At 44.9% G+C, this 20,552-nt stretch overlaps 1 protein-coding gene across 1 annotated transcript in view; it reads left to right on the top strand.

The window, feature by feature from the left end:
• The first annotated feature begins 723 nt into the window (after nt 1-723).
• Nucleotides 724-20,552, top strand: part of ADCY8 (adenylate cyclase 8) — a 226,994-nt gene continuing 207,165 nt past the window's right edge. Inside the window, exon 1 of the mRNA XM_028105668.2 lies at nt 724-1,686. Coding sequence (XP_027961469.2) covers nt 724-1,686 — 963 coding nt within the window. The remainder of the gene's footprint in view (nt 1,687-20,552) is intronic.

The raw sequence follows: 20,552 nt of genomic DNA on the forward strand, positions 1-20,552 counted from the left end.
TCAGCACACCCCCTGCTCCAAATTAACTGTTTGCTGACTTGTTAGCCCCGAGGCTACCACCTCTCCAACCCTTCCGCGGGGCACCCCACCACTTCCCCGTCCCCCACACCTCCCCCTTCTTTGCCCCCGCCCCCAGCTCCGCCCCGGCTCCCCATCCCGGCGCAATGGAGTTCTCCGAAGGGCTCTGCTCCAGCCACAGCGGCTAACTTCTCACCCGCCGCCGTCGCCGGTCACCCTCGGCCAGTCCTCCTGCAGGCGCCGAGTCGTGGGTGTCCCGAGCCCAGTGCCGCAGCCAGGACCCGCCCGGCGCGCAGCAGAAAGAAGCACGGCGCCCAGGCGCCTTTTGGAGAGCAAAGGCTGCGCCAAGACGCTGAGCCGAGGAGCGGCCCAGAAGCCTGAGCCCGAGAAGGGGGCTGCGTGGCTCAGAGCGCCGCGGCTTCTGCGGACACCAAACCACCGCCGCCGCGCACCCCAGCTGCGCGGTTTGACTGGAGGGCGGCGCGGAAGGACGCAGGGGTCTGCGGCAATCTTCCAGACGCCCTTTGCCCCGGGGCGCACTATGACCTGACGCGCGGAGCCTCCTGTCCAGGGCTCGCGCGACCCGGCGGCCGGGGATACCAGGGCTCGCCTCCCAGCTCCCGCCAGGCCGCCGTGGGGTCTTTGGGACCCCTCCCCCAGCTGCCTCCTCCTGGCTGTGCGCCTCCCTGCCTGCGGCCCGGCGCCATGGAGCTCTCCGATGTGCGCTGCCTGAGCGGCAGCGAGGAACTCTACACTATCCACCCGACGCCCCCGGCCGGCGACGGCGGGAGCGGCTCGCGGCCGCAGCGGCTGTTGTGGCAGACGGCGGTGAGGCACATCACCGAGCAGCGCTTCATTCATGGGCATCGGGGCAGCGGCGGCGGCAGCGGGAGCAGAGGCTCCGGCAAAGCCTCGGACCCTAGAGGCGGCGGCCCCGACCATCACGCGGCGCAGCTCTCCGGCGACTCGGCGCTGCCCCTCTACTCGCTGGGCCCCGGGGAGAGAGCGCACAGCACTGGTGGCACCAAAGTCTTCCCGGAACGCAGCGGGAGCGGCAGCGGCAGCGGCAGCGGGGGCGGTGGCGATCTGGGCTTCCTGCACCTCGACTGCGCCCCAAGCAACTCGGATTTCTTCCTCAGTGGGGGCTATAGCTACCGAGGGGTCATTTTCCCCACTCTGCGCAACTCTTTCAAGTCCCGGGATCTGGAGCGCCTCTACCAGCGCTATTTCCTGGGCCAGAGGCGCAAATCCGAGGTGGTGATGAATGTACTGGACGTGCTGACCAAACTCACTCTCTTGGTCCTCCACTTGAGCCTGGCCTCGGCCCCGATGGACCCGCTCAAGGGCATCCTCCTGGGCTTCTTCACTGGCATCGAGGTGGTGATCTGCGCCCTGGTGGTGGTCAGGAAGGACACCACCTCGCACACGTACCTGCAGTATAGCGGCGTAGTCACTTGGGTGGCCATGACCACCCAGATCTTGGCAGCAGGCCTCGGCTACGGGCTTCTGGGTGATGGCATCGGCTACGTTCTCTTCACGCTGTTTGCCACCTACAGCATGCTGCCGCTGCCGCTAACCTGGGCCATCCTGGCCGGCCTGGGCACCTCGCTGCTGCAGGTGGTCCTGCAGGTGGTCATCCCCCGGCTAGCGGTCATTTCCATCAACCAGGTAACTCCTGCCTGCCTTGCTCTTCAACCCCCCACCCCCGCACTCCCCTGGGTTATTTAGAAATAGCTTTCAGAAAGGCCGGCTTGCCTTGCTTCTTTTGAGGCCCCTCCCCCAGCCTGGCACAGTGCCTCGCACTTGGGAGGTCCTGGGTGTTGGTGGGATGGTATTTCTCTCATCTTAGAGGAGTTGGAACTAAATGACCTCTAAAGTTTCTTCCAGCCCAGTCCTTCTCGTCGGCTTCTGTTAGTAATTCTTCTCTGACATCAGCTAAGAAACAGCCTCTTTTCTGCTCTGCACATGTCCCCCAGGCTCTGTAGTCTCTGGAGCAGGAAACAGAAGGGGAGGAGAAGCACCCTGATTTAGAAGGTGACCCACTCCTTAACAGCTTTTACTCACAAGAGTCGCAGCAGGGTGTTGTAAGGGACTCTGGGATTCAGAGTTGGGTTTCTGTGTATCTCTGTGCCACAAACCCTCAATTCTAGAATTTAATAGCATTTTTTGAACACATAGCAATTGCTGGTGGGGACCCTACATATGTTATATCGTCCAGTCTCTCAGTCCCATGATACGTATTTTACTTGGGAATTATTCACTGCTTTGGAGTTCTAAGAGGGTATCTTCTCTCATAGGATCCGAACCCAGTGCTTTGCATAGATCAGCCTCATCTGGGACCGGTAGGGTAGGCAGGGAAGTGTCTTTGGCAAAGAATGCAAGTTTTGCTTAATTGATAAAGGATATTTTGATGTAGATGGTCTGAAATATTTAGGTGGAACCTGACCCTCCGTCGCTTCTCTTCCTTTCTTCCTGTCTTTCCTGTTAAATGTGGTTGTGTTTCTGGGAACAGAGTTCCCATTGTCTGTGAAGAAGAAGGTAGATGGTGATTTTATTGTTGAAATTCATTCAAATCAATAGATAGTTAATGGTCTGGGACTTTGTTTGCCAAATGCTTGATAAATAGCAGGAGACTGAATTGGGGGGCTTCTCCATAAAAATGAGGGAAACATGTCAGCTGAAGTGTTTCCACATAAGAGGCTGACACAGGTGCTTGGACAGGGGCCTGCTTTATATGTTCCTGTTCTAGGCTCAGCCTCTGCCTTTGGCTCTATCGGAAGCTTAAAAACTCCTCATCCTTGTGTTCGGGTTTGAATATATCGTTGAATAACCAGGTACAACACCTCTGAAAATGGCTTGTGGTTTCTGGAACGCAGACACCTATAGAACGCTTTACCTATCATTGACCTTCTGGGTTTCTAGTAGATTTGGGATTCTCTCTCTTCTCTGATGGCTCTGTATCCATTCGCTCGGGTTACTTATCTGGTTGGCTGCTTTTACAATGCTTTTTGAAGTCTCCCTGGGTAGAGCAGAGTATTACGAAGTACATGGCTGTGATCATCAGACATGAAATGGAGAGATGAGAGCCTCTGTGAGTAAGGGCTGACCAGCTGAACTTCTCCTTATAAGACAGTAGTGAATGTTTTCTCGAAATCACTGTGAACCTTTAATACCCACGTCTGATAAAGTCTCAATTTGGGATTGTGTAAAATATGTCTTCAGAACTATGTTTCTCAGTCTTCACACTTGGATCTGAACCCCACTAGCCTCTGAAAGTCTCAATTTCTTCCAAGCCCTCCTCCTTTTTTGTATTTTCTTTATTACGTATCTCCACATCATCAGACTCTCCTTCCCCATCTTGCTCCTCTTCCCTTCCTCTTTCTCCTCTTTTTTCCTTCTTCTCCTCCTTTTTCTTTATCTTTTTTCACTATGAGTCATTTTCACGATCTATCACAGGTATCTGCTCATTTGCAGAAAATCCCATTGATCATAACCCACTGCTTTCCATGTAGGAGCCTTCCTGAGTACACATTGCTGAGAGACTTCATCAAGTAAGTTTGGAATAGTATTTAGAATAACAACATCCCAAGTGGCAAATGATGAATATTTTCAAAGTTCTAAGTATAGAGACGCTTTGCTTGCCAAATGAATCCAGAAAGTAAATTTTGGCTTCATTTTTGTTTTATGCTCTACTCAAATACTACCAGATGGGAGAAGATTAAAAATAACCCCAAAATGTCTTCCCACTTCCATCCCATGATAAACAGTCCTTCGCTTGAAAACCAAGGTCCAGGTACATGCAAACCAAGCTCATTTGACTTTCTGTTTGGGTAGGAATTGTAGATGAACTACACTTTCCCAGTGGAATCAGCTTTTCCCAGACTCCTGGGGAACAGCCAGAGCGCTCTCCTCTCACTTCAGGTGCTGAAAAGACCTTTGTGGCTTTGGTTACCAAATGTTTTCCTTTGGCGCCCTCTAGAGGTCCAAGCTTCTTTCTTAGATCTTGCAGGTGGGTGAAATGGAGCATTACTCGCTTTTAAAATCATCTTTGATTTTTTGAATAGGTACTGTTTGGTTTCTTTGTTTGGGAACATATAAGGCATGCCCTGCTAATGACCTCTTATAGCAATTAGAATAACATCCTAACTCTTTCCCGTGGTCACCCGGTCCCCTTACAAACTGGTTGCTCCTTCTCTCTATAATTATGTTTCCTTCTGTTCTCCTCTTCAGGCTCCAAATACCCAGTACCTTTTCCTGCTTTCAGAGATCCTGAGCTCTTTCCCCACTTCTTAGCCTTTGTGCTTGCTGCCTAGAATGATTTTTCCCAGGTTTTCCCATTATCCTGGACGCAGTTCACACACCACTCCCTAGTGCTTGGCTTGTTCTGTTTTCTCCTGAGCACGTACACTATCTGAAATTATTTTATTTGTTTATATTTGCTCTGTTTCTTTCCCCAGCCCACCCGCACAGAAACATAAACATCACCTAAGGGCATAGACGTCTATGTGTTTACCAATTTATGCTCATCACCTAGAAAAATGCCAGGCACCCAGCATACAGATACTGAATGAACAAGACTGTTCAATGCAAAGGTAATATAAAATATCCAAGCCCCCTCTATTGTGCTAGTGAAAGTTTTCTGCGTACACAATCACACGTAAGTTATATGTGTGTAAGGCAGTCTTTTATACATAAACGCCCTTGGCAAAACCAAGGCACAAGGATAATCCTTCACATATGCACAATGCTTTACATGTAACTAAGGGCCTTTACATACATTATCACATCTAATGACAAACAGATGGTATCCTTCGTTTTCATTTCATAGAAGAAAGAACAAATTCCTGGGAACTTTAAAGAGACATCCCAAAGATGGTGATCCCAAGTGGTGAGAACACAATTCAAATCCTAGCTCCAGAGTCATTCATTCTTAAGAAACCTTCTGAGAGTTTCTTTCCAAGCCCACATTTGAATTGACTCAAGACTGAGGGGTACCTGTTTCACGACTCAGGAGGACAATACCCAGTATAGCACATGAATGAACGTTTAATGAAAAAAGCCAAAGGGAAACCATGAGAGAAAAATGTCTGAATTTCTAGGCATAAGCTCTTTGTGGCTAGCTCATCATCTTGCTCATTGGATACAAACTTGTCAAGTGAAGGCCATTGACACTGGAATATCATCTTTCTCCACATTTATCTTGATTCCCATTAGAGGATGGCTCACATTTAACTTAGCATTTTCAAGAAGCAAGAAGCTACATGAGAGTGTAAAGTCCACACACCTCAGCAACTGTTCCACTTACTGAAAATGCCATTTTCAGAAGTAACAAATGAGTCAATGATTGCCTTCCCTTAACCCAAGCTACGAGAATCTGTTTCTGTTCTTTTCCTCCCGGCGGAAATTACATCTGTGGCTTGACAGGGTAACAACCAAGCTGCAAATCTCGGCAGATGCCCTATATGAAGAGACAGGGCCCTGTGTTCATTTAGATCATCATGTGCTTTCCACTGTGGACACAAGATGCAAGTGGAAAAGGGCCACGCAGGAGGCCCTTGCCATCAGCACGGAGATAGCTTATGTTTTCTCCCCTCGGTGAACCGTTAGACCTAAATCATGGATTTCCCACCCAAACTTAGAGGTATTGTTCTCTTAGTGGCAGATATATAGGATCACCTGTGTATGTTCTAGGTCCAGGTGGTACTGGGATACAGAGGAACTTTCAGAAGGTTCAGAGCTCAGCTCACAGTGTTGCTTTTCTATTCACCCTGACAAAGCTCAGTTACAGGTAACACAGGGGCTGCAGCCATTCCTTCCTCAGGATGCCTCATCCACCTCAAGTTAAACCTGCTTCATGTGCATCATTTAGTTCATCAATAGTACTGCCTTTGTCCAGAGACGACAGATTTTTTTCTCCACATCTTAAATTGTTTATCCTGCCAGGTCTCTTTGTCCATCTAAACCTTGATTACAAAATCGGGTAATATGTATGAATAAAATATTAATAATAAGGGTCTTATTTGCTAGGTTCTTTCACAGCTCAGGTAAATCCTAAGGACTGTTGCTGTAATTCGCATTTTACTCGGTCTTAATTGCTGGTGACGGTAATGTGAGCTACTTCACGTTTGAAACTCATCTTGTTCTCATTCTTCAGCTCATTAGTGATAAAATGGTGAAGATCATTTAGTTATTGGAAAACTGAGAGGCAGCAATATTTAACCAGAAAGATCCCTGCATTATGTTTCCTCTTGGGGATTCTGAAATGTTAAAGCTTGTGGCTAATTAGTCTTCTGTATCTCTTGGCGAGGCAGATAAGCAGAAGTGTCAGAGTGAAGGTGATTTCTCCAAGATAACTCTAGGAGCAAAATCAGCCAGGTATGCAAATCCAGGTTAGTGCTCAGGGTCATGCTGTCAGATCTGAATTTCCATGCAGCATTTTTTTACTGTCTTATACAAATCCCATCAAACAATAGAAGCTAGAGCCAGAAAAAAAAAAATACTAATTAAATCATGATCATTAAACTTGACTAATGAGGGACTTTTAGTTTACATTTGGCCTTTAAAAACTCCTTTGGGAGAAAATGCACTGTTTGTAGGGGGTAAGATAGTGGTTAATGGTATGAGCAGGTTTGGGTCAGGTGAGAAGCAGCTTTTGTGCATGCTTCAGAATGCATTCCTGCTGATTTAGGGGTGCCTGGGTAGCTCCGTTGAGTGTCTGTTGATTTCCGCTCAGGTCATGGTCTCAAGGTTGTGAGATCTAGCCCTGCAGGGGCTCCACATTCAGCGGGGAGTCTGCTTGAGATTATTTCTCTCCCTCTCCTTCTCCCTCTGCCCCACCCCCTGCACGTTCACGCACGTGTGCTCTCTCTCTCTCTCAAAATAAATAAATAAATATTTAAAAAATATAGAGAATGCATTTCTGATTATTTAAATGAAGGATTGGCTTCACAGTAAACACGGAGTCAGTATAATAGAGTCACCAACATCTCTCCCCCTATTTGTAAAATTTAAACGTAAGTGTATATTCTGTATTCTTTGTCTAAATCTGCTAACTCAAATCAAATCAAAGGAATTGTATGACTACTTAATGTACAGCAAATGGCACGTAATTTGAATCATCCCAATTTGGTGGTTAGTATCAAGGTAAGTGCTCAATTCCCAAACACAAAATATCCGTTAAATGAGTGGAACTGGGCTTCTATTTAATGCACCTTGCTAGTTATGGTGTGCATTTTTTAAAACTCCAAATACGTTCGTTTCTGTACATTTTCCTTTAGCAAATTCATACAGGCTTAAAAAAAATAATTGCAGTGTCCCAGCATGTCTCAGAAAATGTCTTTCAAAACCAGATTTGACTGTCACCATTTCCAAGAGGTTCCTCTGAATGCCAGAAAATGGAAATAATACTTTTTCATTCTTGTGAAAAATGCCCAGAGACTTTTTGGTTCTAATCCTTCCTTCCTTCCTTCCTTCCTCCCTCCCTCCCTCCCTCCAGCTCTCCCTCCCTCCTTCAGTCCTTTCCTTGCCCCCCCCAGCCTTTTTTTGTGTGTGTGATGGAGATGTTAGGCTTTGCAAAGGATATTTTTAATGACTGCTGGAGTGACCAGTTAAATTCCTTCAGCCCTGTCCTTTATCCCCTTGGCCCTAGAGTTGCAAATAAGCTTGGTGCCTGTGTATTTAGAAATAGTTGTAAAATGGTTATAATTTGTGTGCTTTGCAAGATTGAATTATGAATTTGTTTTCCTTCCTCTCCGGTAATGTCACCTGACCGGTATCAGTGGGTCAGAACATAATTAGATCAAAACCGTGAAGGCTGGGAGGACTTTTCCTTCTGGCACAACTGCTGCAATGTCATGCTAAGTAGGACAAACGCATTGGTCATATTTACACCTTGATGATTGATGGCACTGTAAGAGCTCATCAGAAATAAGTGAAACCAAGTATAAAAAGGAAAGATTAAAAAAACAAAGCTTATCCCACATTCTGTGCTGCTGGTAACGTGTAATCAGAGGATTCTACTACAGTCATGCTGCCGTGACATTTCACTGTTGTCTAAATATTTCTTGAGATGTTAATTTATTCATTTCACAAGTATATCTCTTTTAGTTGATCCTACATGGGTTTATTTTCAGAACATAGGAGACACTTGCAACATTCCTCTCAAACCTTTCCTCTTACCCACAAATGGGCACAATATTAATCCTTCAAGAAACCAGCAGGTCCAGAATCTTCAGCTGGACAGCATATCAGTTCACTTGACGTACGTTCTTTGCTTCCTCTGGGCTGGAAATCAAGGTAACAGAAACTGAAGGCTGGCAGATTTCTATGGTACATAGGTTTGAACCTTAGTTAGCAAGAGGATGGATCCTGGAAATAACGTCTTCCCTGGCTTTTCTCGGGGCCTGAGTGCAGGAACGCCGCCTCACCCAGCCAGCCACGGCAGAGCAGTGGACGCCCGGACCATCTGCTCTGTGCTTTCCCAGGAAATGTAATTGGATTTACACACTCAAATTATATCATGTGTGTTTTGTTTATGAAGGACTATTTTAAGGAGTCAGGTCAGTTAAGCAGCGCTTGGAAGCCAGCTCTTCTCACTGCAAGATTTCACTGTCAGCCCTGCAGGGTAGAGAAAGAACAAGGCAGATTAATTAACCACTGAGGTGCCAGACATTCTGAGGGAGGCCAGGCCATAGCCTGGTAGGAATAAAAGCCATGCTATCTGTAAATACAACCGTGTGACCACCTCCCTGACCAATGAACTGGGGTTATAGCTCAGTGTGTTGTCAGATAAACCTGTCAGTCCTTGTTTCTTGGATATCTGTGATTTGATATTTGAATTTGAATTCGCTAGATCATGTATTTTCATATGTACAATATCTTACACATTGCTTAGCTCCTGGGGGTTTATCTCCCTGTGGTCCCATGTCCTGCCTTCTATGCCAAGATGTCTTTGAGGCACAAAATTCTCCGAAATCAGGAAATGATAAAATTCTACATGGTGAGGGACATGAGCTAGATGTGAAATTAAATCACATTAATGGGGTTTTTTTAGGAGGAAATTTTAAAAACTGCCCTCTCTATGTAGAGTGCTTACCGGTATAAAATTTTCACATAAAGCAAGAACTGTTGCCACTTCCTTGTGTAAACAACACATCTTTTCCTGTGTCAGCTAGCTTTCCAGTTGACTGGAGGAAATCATTTCAAATCTTTTTTTTTTTTCTTTTTGGGATTACATGTTGAAAACACACGATCGCTTATAAAACAGAGATGACTAAGGATTAGGGAATGCATAATCAAAATATATATATTTCTTTAACTTAGAACATGGGAAGATGAAATGCAGCATAAACAATTTAACAGAACAAAACCAAGAAAAAAGGAAGAACCCTCGGAAACCTTGGGATACAGGGATGTAGAAGAGATATGGTGGGTTTTCCCAAATGTTTGGGGTGCTGTCGTGGTGAAGAGAGACTCGTTATTTTACGTGTCTCCTCTGGGACAGAATACAGATCAACTGATGGCCCCTATAGTGTGAGAGATTTGGGTTCATCTAAGGTCGAGATTTTAAAACAGACAGACCTGCCTGGGGGGCTGCCTTTTAAAGTGATGAGCTCCCTGTCATGGGGATTCTTCAAGGGAAAGTTGTACAGCAATCCATCAGGGATGGCCTAAAGTAGATTCCATACCAGGCGGACTTTTCCATCAAGGTCAGTCGAAAGCCATTGGCGTTCATCTCCAAGCCATCAAGGCGTCTCTTTAGACAGGAAAAAGGAGAGGGCAATGGGCAAAAGGCAAAAGGTTGGGATGGCCAACGGGCATTTGCCAACCGAATGGGTTGCCCTTCTAGGAGCTCTCCTGGATCCCTGCCCAATGACATCTGTACATTTTGGGGACTAGAATACTGACACATAGCCACTCCATGGGTAGACAGGGTGGCAAAAGTAGATGAGATTTTACTGCATCTCAAAAAGTCAGGATTGCATAGGAAGGAGAGAATAAGGATTGAGTAGGTAAGTTGTTCAACAAATATTTGTTGACTGCCTGTTGGGTGCTAGGTTCTGGAGCCCAGCTGTGTACTGGACAGTCAAAGCTGTTGCTGTAATGACGCTAATGCTTGACTGGAATTTGGAAGGGAGTTTGTGACTCTTGGTGCGGAGGTAGGGAGGTTTGTACCTGGTTCTTAGAATACATCCAGAGGGGTGCCTGGGTGGCTCAGCTGGTTAATCATTCAGCTCTTGGTTTTTGGCTCAGGTCATGGTCTCACGGGTCGTGAGATCGAGTCCCGCATCAGGCTCATTGTCCAATGGGGAGTCTGCTTGAAAGATTCTCCCTCTGCCTCTCCCCTGCATAAAGAAATAATTTTTTTTTAAAAAGACACGTGGAACACAGCATTCGGTACAGATGCAAGTCTTTGGCTTTTTTTCTCTATAGACGTCTAAAGTATGAAAAATCAAAGCTGTGGTGTGTTGCTTTTAGGAGTTGTGTGAAAGGAAAGGTCAGATTCTAGAAGACATTGTGGACGGGTATGGATCTTCCTTCTTAGTGAAGAGAGTGTACGGGGACCCAATAAAGGGCTAGAGGATTGGTTATTTAAGTAGTTCCTTTCCACAAACTGAATGCATCCCAAGCCTGGACTAGAAGATGTGGCAGGAGGGAGTGTCTGCCTCATGCTGGGGAGGGTCAGGCTGGTCTGCAGCTCTGGGCACACCCAGTTGGTCTGCGTTCACAGTAACCCCAGCTAAAAATTTGGGAGCTGCAGGAGACCTATCCCCACCCACAGGTAGGCAGACCAGGTATTCAGGTAAAGCTCAATTCCCTCCCCTTAGTACATTGTACACCCTGCATTTGTCCTTTATCAGAGCAATGTCATAACATTGCCTGGGAGCCCCTTGAGGCCAAGGGCAGTGTTTTACTCACCTCTGTGTTCCTAGCATATAGCATAGCACTTGGCCCTATGGAACAGTTCTGAGCATGGTACTTTTAAACAAATGGAATTAATGAATGTTACATGGCCCCTCCTTTCCTCTGCCCCCCCACCCCGAATCACACAGTTATCAACAGGGAATGAGTAACCAGTGAGAGAAGAGAAATTAGTTTCTCTAAGAAAGAAGAGAGAAATCAGAAGAGGAGGTCAGTGAGAAACCAGAAAACACATCAAAAGCTACCCCCTTCTAAAGTGCTTTGGGCTGGAAGCCCCAAGTTGAGTTTTTGCTAGACATGTGTTTAAAAAGTTATAGTAGACAACATGAAGAAAAATCCCAAGTGAATCCCAAGTAAATCCCAGATCATTTAAGTCAAAAAAGAAAGAAAAAGGAGAAAGGAGGTGGGGAAGTTTAGGCACCTAGAATATCCATTAAGTGTTTGTCCATTTGTGAAAATTTTATATGGGTCAGGCCCATCCCCACAAAATAGAGTCCTAACAAGGGGCTCACCTCATTCACTTCCTTCTTGGTTCTTTAGGACCTTGGCTCTGAATCCCAACACCCAACACCTTGCTCAGGTATTCTTTGAACACACCCCAAATGGCCCCTTTGGCCTGACTTCCTGTCACCAGTCAATGTTCACCTTCTAGCTTCTGTGCAGCTGTGGGCAAGAGGCGCTCTCACCTTCAGACCTCATTTCTGTCACTCCACACCAGCAGGGCTAGTCGGCCTCACTCCTCTAAGGGGAGAACATTGCACAAAACTGGTTGACTTTGCTGAGCATGGTATACAGATCATTGCTTAGACTACTGTTCATTCCCCTCAGCTTAAAACTTATCACAGAAAGGCCAGTTTGTACCCTAACTGGATCAGTTTTTCTGTATACTGCCTCAGAGCAAAATCAAGCCTGATTTTAGATATTGGAGTCCAATGCAATTAACTAAAACAGTCATCATGAAGTCCCTTAAAAGGATGAGTTAAGTCTTCCCTTTTTGGAATTATCCCACTTAATTCCTCTTTCTACTGTCAATTAGTTCAAGAAACAAAGTCAGAATCAAGAACAGCAAGCTTGTTTTCTTTTAAGTTCAAAGTCAAACTCCCCTCATTACTTGGGTGAGCTTTCCTCGCCTGTTGGTGGAAACCAACAGGCATATGAAGTGCATATGAAGATGGGTTCATGACCCCAACAGTCAGTTTCCAATGAACAGAGTCCCCTTCCTTCTCTATTTAAGAGTCAGATGTAGCTTCTTGCCTTCTACCAAGTGAATAATCGCATCATAAGCAGTCCTTGGGGCCCTGCCCATGCCATTTCAGCCGGAGACCAACTCTGAGCTCTGCCAATGGACAGTTAGAGATATTTTTGAAATCATATAAGTACATGTCCTTAAAACAAATTCTCATCCTATTTTTGCCATGATTTTTTTTTTCTAGCAACTTTGACCAAATGGCCTTGGCTTCCTTGGCCACACGTTTCTTTATGCCTAAAAGTTTTGTGAGCAGTGGAGAGAAATACAGGATCACAAAGGGTTCCCAGGACCCCAGACCAAGTTAGGTATTCCTGTTCTGCTGCCCGCATCACCCTTTCTCTGCCCGTCTGTCCTGCCGCATGCTGCTGTCATTGGTCTCCATGTTTCTCTCGCCAGCTGCGCTATGAGCTTCACAGAGCAGGGGGTGTACCGGAGCTATGGTGGTGTCTCTCTCTATGCTATAGTCTAGCGCCGTTTACATTCTCTTCCTTCTTAGATGCTTCAGTTTTCCTCTTCAGTGTTGGGGCTGCTTAAATTTCCATTGCACATATCTCCTTGTTACCTCACTCCATACATCCCCCTGGGCAATCACTCCCTTCTTCCATTACTGAGCATGGACCTAGGTGCTGCTTACTCCTAAATCTGTACCTCGAGCCCAGTTTTCTTGGTTAATTACCAGGCCATCTAGTGACCTGCTGGGCATCTCCAGTTAAGGGTCTCACAGGGAGCTCAATCTCAACAAATCAAAAATCATCAGCCTCCCACCCAACATCCGTGTGAATGCCTGATGGTGTTGTCTTCCATCACTGGGATCTGTCCATAGCTCTCCATCCTTCTTGCCGTTCCAGTGCAGCCCCCATTATCACTCAACTCTGTCATTCCCTGTGCTCCTCCAAGCCACCCCTCACCCACCAGGGAGTAGGCTTCTCCCAAATTCGAGTCATCTCACCCCTTGTGCCTGAGGGTAAGTTCCACAGTTGAACACATCCCCAGTTTCCTGACACCCTGTGCTGGCTTACTCCTGTGTCTGCTTTCTGGGGCAGCTCTTCTGTCATCTTGTCCCTTCCCTGTCTGCTAGTACCCACACAGGGGTCACCAGCTCCAGGAAACCTTCCCTGTGCCCCTTCTCCAAGACACATGCCATCTTAAGAACAAATGGCATTTGTTTCATCGGAGGATCATATGTGCTTGTTGGATTTTGAGAATCTGAGCTCAGATGAGGTGTTTAAGGGAGGAGGGGTAAGCAGACACTATGGAATTTGACAGAAAGATAAATAGTCTTTCGAGCAAGACTCTTTCAATGTGTCAGTACATGTATGGAGGGCTGCCATGAGCCAGACCCACCCATATCACCAGAGAGCACTTGTGTGTGAGCCCAGTGCAAGATGAGGATTCACACCGCCTGGGATTGATTGCCATTGGTAATGTTAGGACACCAATGAGGGTCTTAATCTTTTTGCACCTCGCTTTCTTCAGCTGTAAATGGGAATAATAACATTAGCCCAGAAACTTGTTGAAGAAATGAAATAGACATGGAATATTTAGATCTGAGCTGGTTCGTAGAATTGCACAGTACATTTCATTTTTTGTTGTAACTTAATTTTTAAAACTGACCACCTTTTCTGTGGAGTCCTCTGCCCTGAGGAGTCCTTTCCCAGGCTTTACCTTTCTAAACACCTGTGTATGGCAGACCAATGCTTGCAAACTTTAATATGCGCAGAAATCACCTGGAGGTCTTGGTACAGCCTTTGGATTTAGGAAGGGGGTCCCAAGAGTCTGCATTTCCAGCGAGTGCCCAGGTGCTGCATGCTGCAAGCCTGTGGATCTAGTTTGGGGAGAAAGACCTCACTTTCTCTGCAGTGGTTTCCCTGACACTCCACTGATGGGCTTAGGTCCCTGACTCTGGGCTGTCCTCATTCTCTTTACACACCCCCATCATTTGTTGGTTCACACGTCTGTTTAGCCCTTTATCTGACAGATAAGCATGGAGTACCATTGTGTGCAGGGGTGCAAGCAGTGGGATAGTGTGATGAGGTCAAGAACGCACGATCCTGCTATGAAATGGATTCTAATCTAGAGTGAGAACCAGCCATCCATCAAATAATGGCCTAAGCATGTGACTCGTTTCAAACTGAGTTAAGTACTTTTAAACCAGATGACATGGTTTGGTGCCAGGCTATGACGACGTTGAGGCTAGGAAGGTGTCCAGGGTAGAGTTTAAAGAGGCACTTGCTGTCAGGAGCCAACCCTGCGATGTAGTGAATCCTACGCATCTAGCTTGCCTCACCCTATCTTGGCCCTGGTTTCTCTTTCAAAGGAGAAACCTGACTTGGGCTGAGATAAAGAAATTCTTCCTGATTAAGACCTGAAAGGGGAAAAGGGGTTGGCAGGTGAAATTGGGACCGTGGCATCTTTATTTGTTTCTGCTACTAAAACATGTGCTCTCTGAGGTTGATCTCTCCTTGTATATATCTCTGGACTAGACATTGGCACATCCCAAGGGAAGCTTGCAGCAGAGGCTTACTGAATAAATGCCTGAACCGTCATCTTAGCATGGGTATGGCTGCTTCCCTTCTCGTAGCAAAGGATGCTGAGCTCAGAGTATTACGTCATTTCCCTTTTGGTCATAGCGCTAATAAGGGATTCTCAGCCACATCTGTCTCATTTCAAAACTACCCCTGGATTTGATGGTCTTTTAAAGCCACTTTATCTCAATTAACTCTGCTAGTTTCAGAGGCAAGGAGCTAAAAGTAACAAAGAAGAGGGAAAACGAGATTTCTATTCAAAATGGTAGCAAATGCTTATAACAATGGTCTTGCTCCATGGAGCCAGGGGACCCCACATTGTATTGAAATAGCACCTCAACCATCGTCAAAAGACTGACCCTAGATTTTACATCCAATGTGGTAAAACTTCGTACAGACTACTCCACGTGTCTCGGCCTCAGAATGAATTCCTTACAGCTCTAAAAGTCTGTCACCATGAAATGATTTCTGAGGTTCCTCCCAGCTGTAAAATTTTTATTCCCGTGAATTACAGGGAGTGCGAATGTGGGGATTTGTAAGCTTTTCTGGTTTGTTCGGCTCCCAAGATCAGATAATGACATTTCTTATAGAAAACATAGCTTGCCGAGGTCTCTGACCTCTGAGAAGGAGGAGAACTATGATGAATAATGATTTAGCACATACTGAGAGAATTACTTACTAGGTGGTATTTAATATTTAATTTTTCCTCATGGCTTAATTACATTGACACCATGAGTTGTAAAATTGTGGATCATTTTAGCGATTCAGTTTGTTTCAAAGGGAATAGTGATGGAGAGATTTAATTGACAGACAATTGTTCCTTTTGAATATTTAATTAGTAACTTTGTGGTGCTTGTCAGAATTGCCTATCTGGCTTTTGCAAAGTGGGAATGTCCGCTGTGATCAACAAGCCATTTTATGTCGGTACTACCCAGAAGCAATTGAACTGGACACTTAGCAACCTGAATATCCACAAACTGGGGGGTCTGGCTTTTGTGGTTCCCTCTTCTTTGTCTATAGACCCCAGGAAATAGAGGCTGAACCCTGGAGGAATTCACTTAATCTTGCTGTCCATAAGTCACTTCATTGGTAACAACATGAGAATGAGATTCCTCTTGTCAAGAATTTCACTGTTTTTCGATATGGTGGGAGCTGAAGACTATGAAAGGTCATGAACAGAGAAACAACAGTTGCCAAGCACTGGGTAGTAGTAATATTACTTCTGTAACACAGATGGGTCTGCTTGCTGTGGTCACAGGCAGCAGGCTCTCTTGCTCTGGGGTTGGTGTGGAGCTCTGCCCAGCACAGGTTGGTTGCCTGAACGGTGGGTGAAATGGGAAGGCCCTGCCACTTTCAGCAGTAATGATCATCACAAGAGCTAGGAGCAACAATCGGAAGCAAAACTGCCCCCAGGATGAGGGGATGTCCACTAACTTTCAGGCTACCCACTGCTACCCCTCTGTTCCTTTTTGTGAACAAAACCACCAGTCATTAGGAATCGCCCTTTGCCATGGATTTAGAACGTTCTCACAAGGAAGAGAAATCATTTTGCCTTTGTTGCTGCTATGTCTCCCTACAGATAACCACACTCAAGCCCTCTCTTATGGAAAGTCCTTCCTAATTTTATGGAAGGGAGAATCACATGCTCATTTGACATCCTGCAAATAAAGACTTTAGTTCAAGGTAATTTGACTGTAAAAAAGGCTGAGAAGATCATTTTAAAACCTAGTTAATAAGCTATTTTTTTCATGCACACAGACAGGATTCAAACCGTGAACCTATTCCAATATTAAACAACCGTTAAATGACAGCAAAACAAATCCATTGTCAATAAAATTAGTAGGAAAACTCATAGTAGAGTAAACATCAAGTTACCTCGAACAATTAGGATAAACAAAAGATTTTAGAATAGCAGGGATCCCTTTTTCAAACTAGACGAAGTAATAAAACATGAAAATAAAGAAAGAGGCACGGCATTGTTAGGGGAGGGAGGTCCATTCTTTCTGTCTCCTTCCTGCATTGCTCTGTCCCACCAGCCAAGGCACCACCAAGCTTCCCCTCTGTCAACACCATTTGAGGACCACGCCCTTAGAAAACCTCTTCCAGGCCTCGGACTTTTGAGAACTTAGATATTTCAAAAAGCAGAGCCATTATACGATTTCACACACAACCTATCCACTCCTAAGGGTATTCCTGTACTATAGTAGAATTGTAACCTCCACTTCGAAATGAAGAAATTGAGGTTCAGAAAGTGTGCACAGAAGTTAATTTCCCTGAAGTCATTCAGGATGTGTGTGGCCAAGTGAGGATTCAGCTTCAGGTTTGTTTGGATCCAACCATACATGGGTTCCGGCTGGCTCCCATCACCACCCCCCTGCACATACCAGGCTGCCATTGAAGTAAATGTATACTCATATTTAATAGAGCATGTTCCTTTCACTCAGCTCTCTACCATGTGCTGAACTTGAGGACTGCAATTTCAAATAAGATCCGTTTCCTATCCTCAAGTCACTTTATATTTTCAGGGCGAGAAGGCAAGAAAGAAAAGTTTATCCATTGATACCTGGCTGCCTCCTGTATGGTCTCTTCATACCCTGAAACTATAGAGATATGAGAAATGGTACACTTCCTTACCTGGCCTTCTGTGCACACTTCATGTGCCCAAAGTAGAACTAACATTTAGGGAAGAAACTGAGACAGAAGAACTTAAAGTTTTGATGACTTCACAGTTCACCATCTGTCTTCAAGACCGGATTAGTGGCTACACCATAAGGAAAAGCAGAGGATCATTACATAATTTATTAAAATATGCAGACAAAGCTCTTTTTACCCAAGTCCCTTCTAGCAAAATAAATAGCTTCTTGAGAGTAATATAGACCTAGTTGCCCATGTGATTCTGAGTTACCCTATATTGTTTCACGTGCTTTAAAATGATAAGCCAGTTGAGGATATTATTTCTCTACCTCGGGCAGGTTTCTGTATACTGTTGTGTTTTAGAGACTGCTGGGTGGTTGCAATATGCATTGTCTTTTCTTCCTTATATGTAGAGCCAAATTTTTATCTTGGGAAGTAATGTGTATGATGTGCACTTATATAGAGAGAGTGGGTGGGGGAGTTGGCAGGGAGTGTGTGTATACATGCATGCACACACAGATGTACCTCCTTTGTACCTACGGGTAGCCAATAAAATAGAGGTACTCATTACTGGAGGATTTTGGAAAGTTTTGAAAAGATGCCTGATTCATCTGGGAGGACTGCCTTTTTTACCCACCCCGCCTCCTTTAGCCTTCTTACTGCCTGGTAAACAGATATGACGGCACCTCCACCAGCCATCTTGGACCATGAGGAGCCGTTGAGGATGGAAGCCACACAGCAGGATGGTGGACCACAAAGAAATCAGAATCCTAGGACACTGCCAATGCTCTGAGGTCACTATACCAGCTGTAGACTGCTCATCCCTAGGTATTTTTTTATGTGACATAAAATAGACTCCAAATGTGTTTCATCCACTGTTATTTTAGTTCTCCATTACAGCATCCAAATCAATACTGGCTGCAAAATATATTCGTGGTGCATCAGACAAGAAATTAAAGTTGTCTATTCTTCGAGATAACATTGCAACTCTTACACTTGATGATCTGATCGTCTTAAGAGAACAGACCCATTTTCATTTTGTGATTTTTTTTTTGCTCTGTAGTTGAGATTTAGGGAACAGAAAGACCCAGATCAGATGTTGTGTCATCTGATATATAATTTATAGCACTAGAATAAATGGCAGGCAATAATTATGGCTGGAGAAGATGTGAGGGACTATTTCCCAAAGGAAGAAACCGATGTTTCCCTATTTATAGCTCTTTGAAATTGTACTAGGCCTTGTGAGATTAAAAAGTCATTGCTGAAGGTGCCCTGCAGAGGCCAGCTGCCCATCATCAGGGGTATGGGGCAAAGGGGAAGGGGTTGAGCTAAATGATTTTTGAGATCCCTTCTAATTTGAAGCTTATGAGTCTGTGGCTTGATGTTATAAATAATTGGTTAGATGTAGAATAATTGGACTCTAAAAAGGAGAGAAGTCCCAGAAACCTGAATCTCAGAAAGGAGTGCTGGATATTTACATCCAGCTGCTCCCCTGACCTTGTCCTCTTTGTGGATCCCCACTTCAGTGAGGCTAGGGGTCTGTCGTCCATCCTTGCAGCTGCCCGAGCCAGAAAGCCCAAAGGCACCCCCAGCACTTCTCCCTCTGCCAGTCCCCATGGCCAGTCTATTGCTTTCCTGACAAATTTGCCTCCAGAATATCCTCAAGGCCACCCACTTCTGTCTCTGCTCCTTCCTCTTTGGTGCAGGAAACACTGTTCTTCATCTGAATCACAACAGCCTTCCTGCATCTGCTTTCAGCCTTTTGCAGTCCATATGATGATGGCTTAGAATCCTTCAGTAGATGTCAGTAGTTTCCGTTGCTCTTAAAACAAAGGCAGAACTCCCTCTTGGGACCCACCTTTAGATCTGCCATTCTTCCCCCTCTTCTTCTTCAAGTCACATGACCTTCATTCGATTCCTCAAAAGACCCGTGTCTTTTGCTGCCTCTGAGCTGTCTGAGTTTCTATTCCTCCTTTGCCTGAGGTGCCTTTCCCTCTTTCTCAGCTCAGAGAACCTTTCTCAGAGAAGCTTCCTCTGCCCTCTCTTAGGTCACCACTTAATCACATTTTCAAATGTGATTTTCGTACTTTTCTTAGAAAACACATACCACTGTGTGTGTGTGTGTGTGTGTGTGTGTGTGTGTGAGAGAGAGAGAGAGAGAGAGAGAGAGAAAGAGAGTATTTGTTCCGTGTCTGTCTTTCCTACCAGATAGTAACTGTGATGAAAATGAGAATGAGTCAGGGTTGCTTGTTCACCAGAATATTCTCAGCATCCCATGTTTAATAAATATGTATTTAAGAATTAAAAAAAAGAAATTCACCAATCCCATTTATCAACAATAAAAGTAAAAAAGATAAAAAAAAAAAAACTATGGGGGAAAAAAAGAATGAATGAATGAATGAATGAATGAATAGGAATGGCTGGGGCTGGTGTTCAGGCCCAGTGGGTACTTCTGGTTTCTCTCGAAGATGTGTAACAGATTTCAATCATCCAAGAAGGTGAGATGATGCTGGTTTGGACCAGGGTTTGGGTTAGTGTTTCTGCTGGGTTTCTGGCCCATTTCTTTATGGCTCAAATCCTGGTTAAGGCTAAAGCTTGTAGATAAAATATTTTCAGTACCAGAGACTGAACAGGAATCCTACCAGAAGAAGATGACCTAATGAATCTGCCAAATTGTAACTCCAGCAATCTACACAAAATTGTTATGCCAGGGTGATACTTTTCTTTTAATAGTCTATGTTCTGGTAAAAGTGCTTGTGACTTCCACAGTCTTTAAATAGATGGTATCATTAAAGAGGCAAACAACAATTTTATGAAATGTAATTACTTGCTCTTATCTTGTTGCTTATTTCTTATGATGGATCTCATTATGGCTGACTTAAATAAATATAAAGGACTATGAAGAGGAAATTGACACTAATATTGGGTCAGATAGATAGATAGACTACTGAGGAGGATTTTTGAGTGATGCTGCTGTTCATTTATCTTTTCAGTTTTGGAAAAGGGTCTGGGAGGAGTAAAGAAACAACATAAGGAAGTGGGATATAGATTAACCTATTTAATCTATAAATTTCCTACCAAATTTTTATCCCAGTTCTGCTTGAGTATCCCAATGATGGGAACTCTTATCCCAAGGAGCTCTTTGCCTTATGTAACAACCTACTTATGGAAAATAATGTTTGCTATGGACATGATCTAGGCAGCTG

This window comes from Eumetopias jubatus, unplaced genomic scaffold (genome assembly GCF_037043125.1).
Source record: "Eumetopias jubatus isolate StellerSeaLion01/CBP00866 unplaced genomic scaffold, mEumJub1_p1.0 scaffold_4, whole genome shotgun sequence".
Taxonomy (NCBI): domain Eukaryota; kingdom Metazoa; phylum Chordata; class Mammalia; order Carnivora; family Otariidae; genus Eumetopias; species Eumetopias jubatus.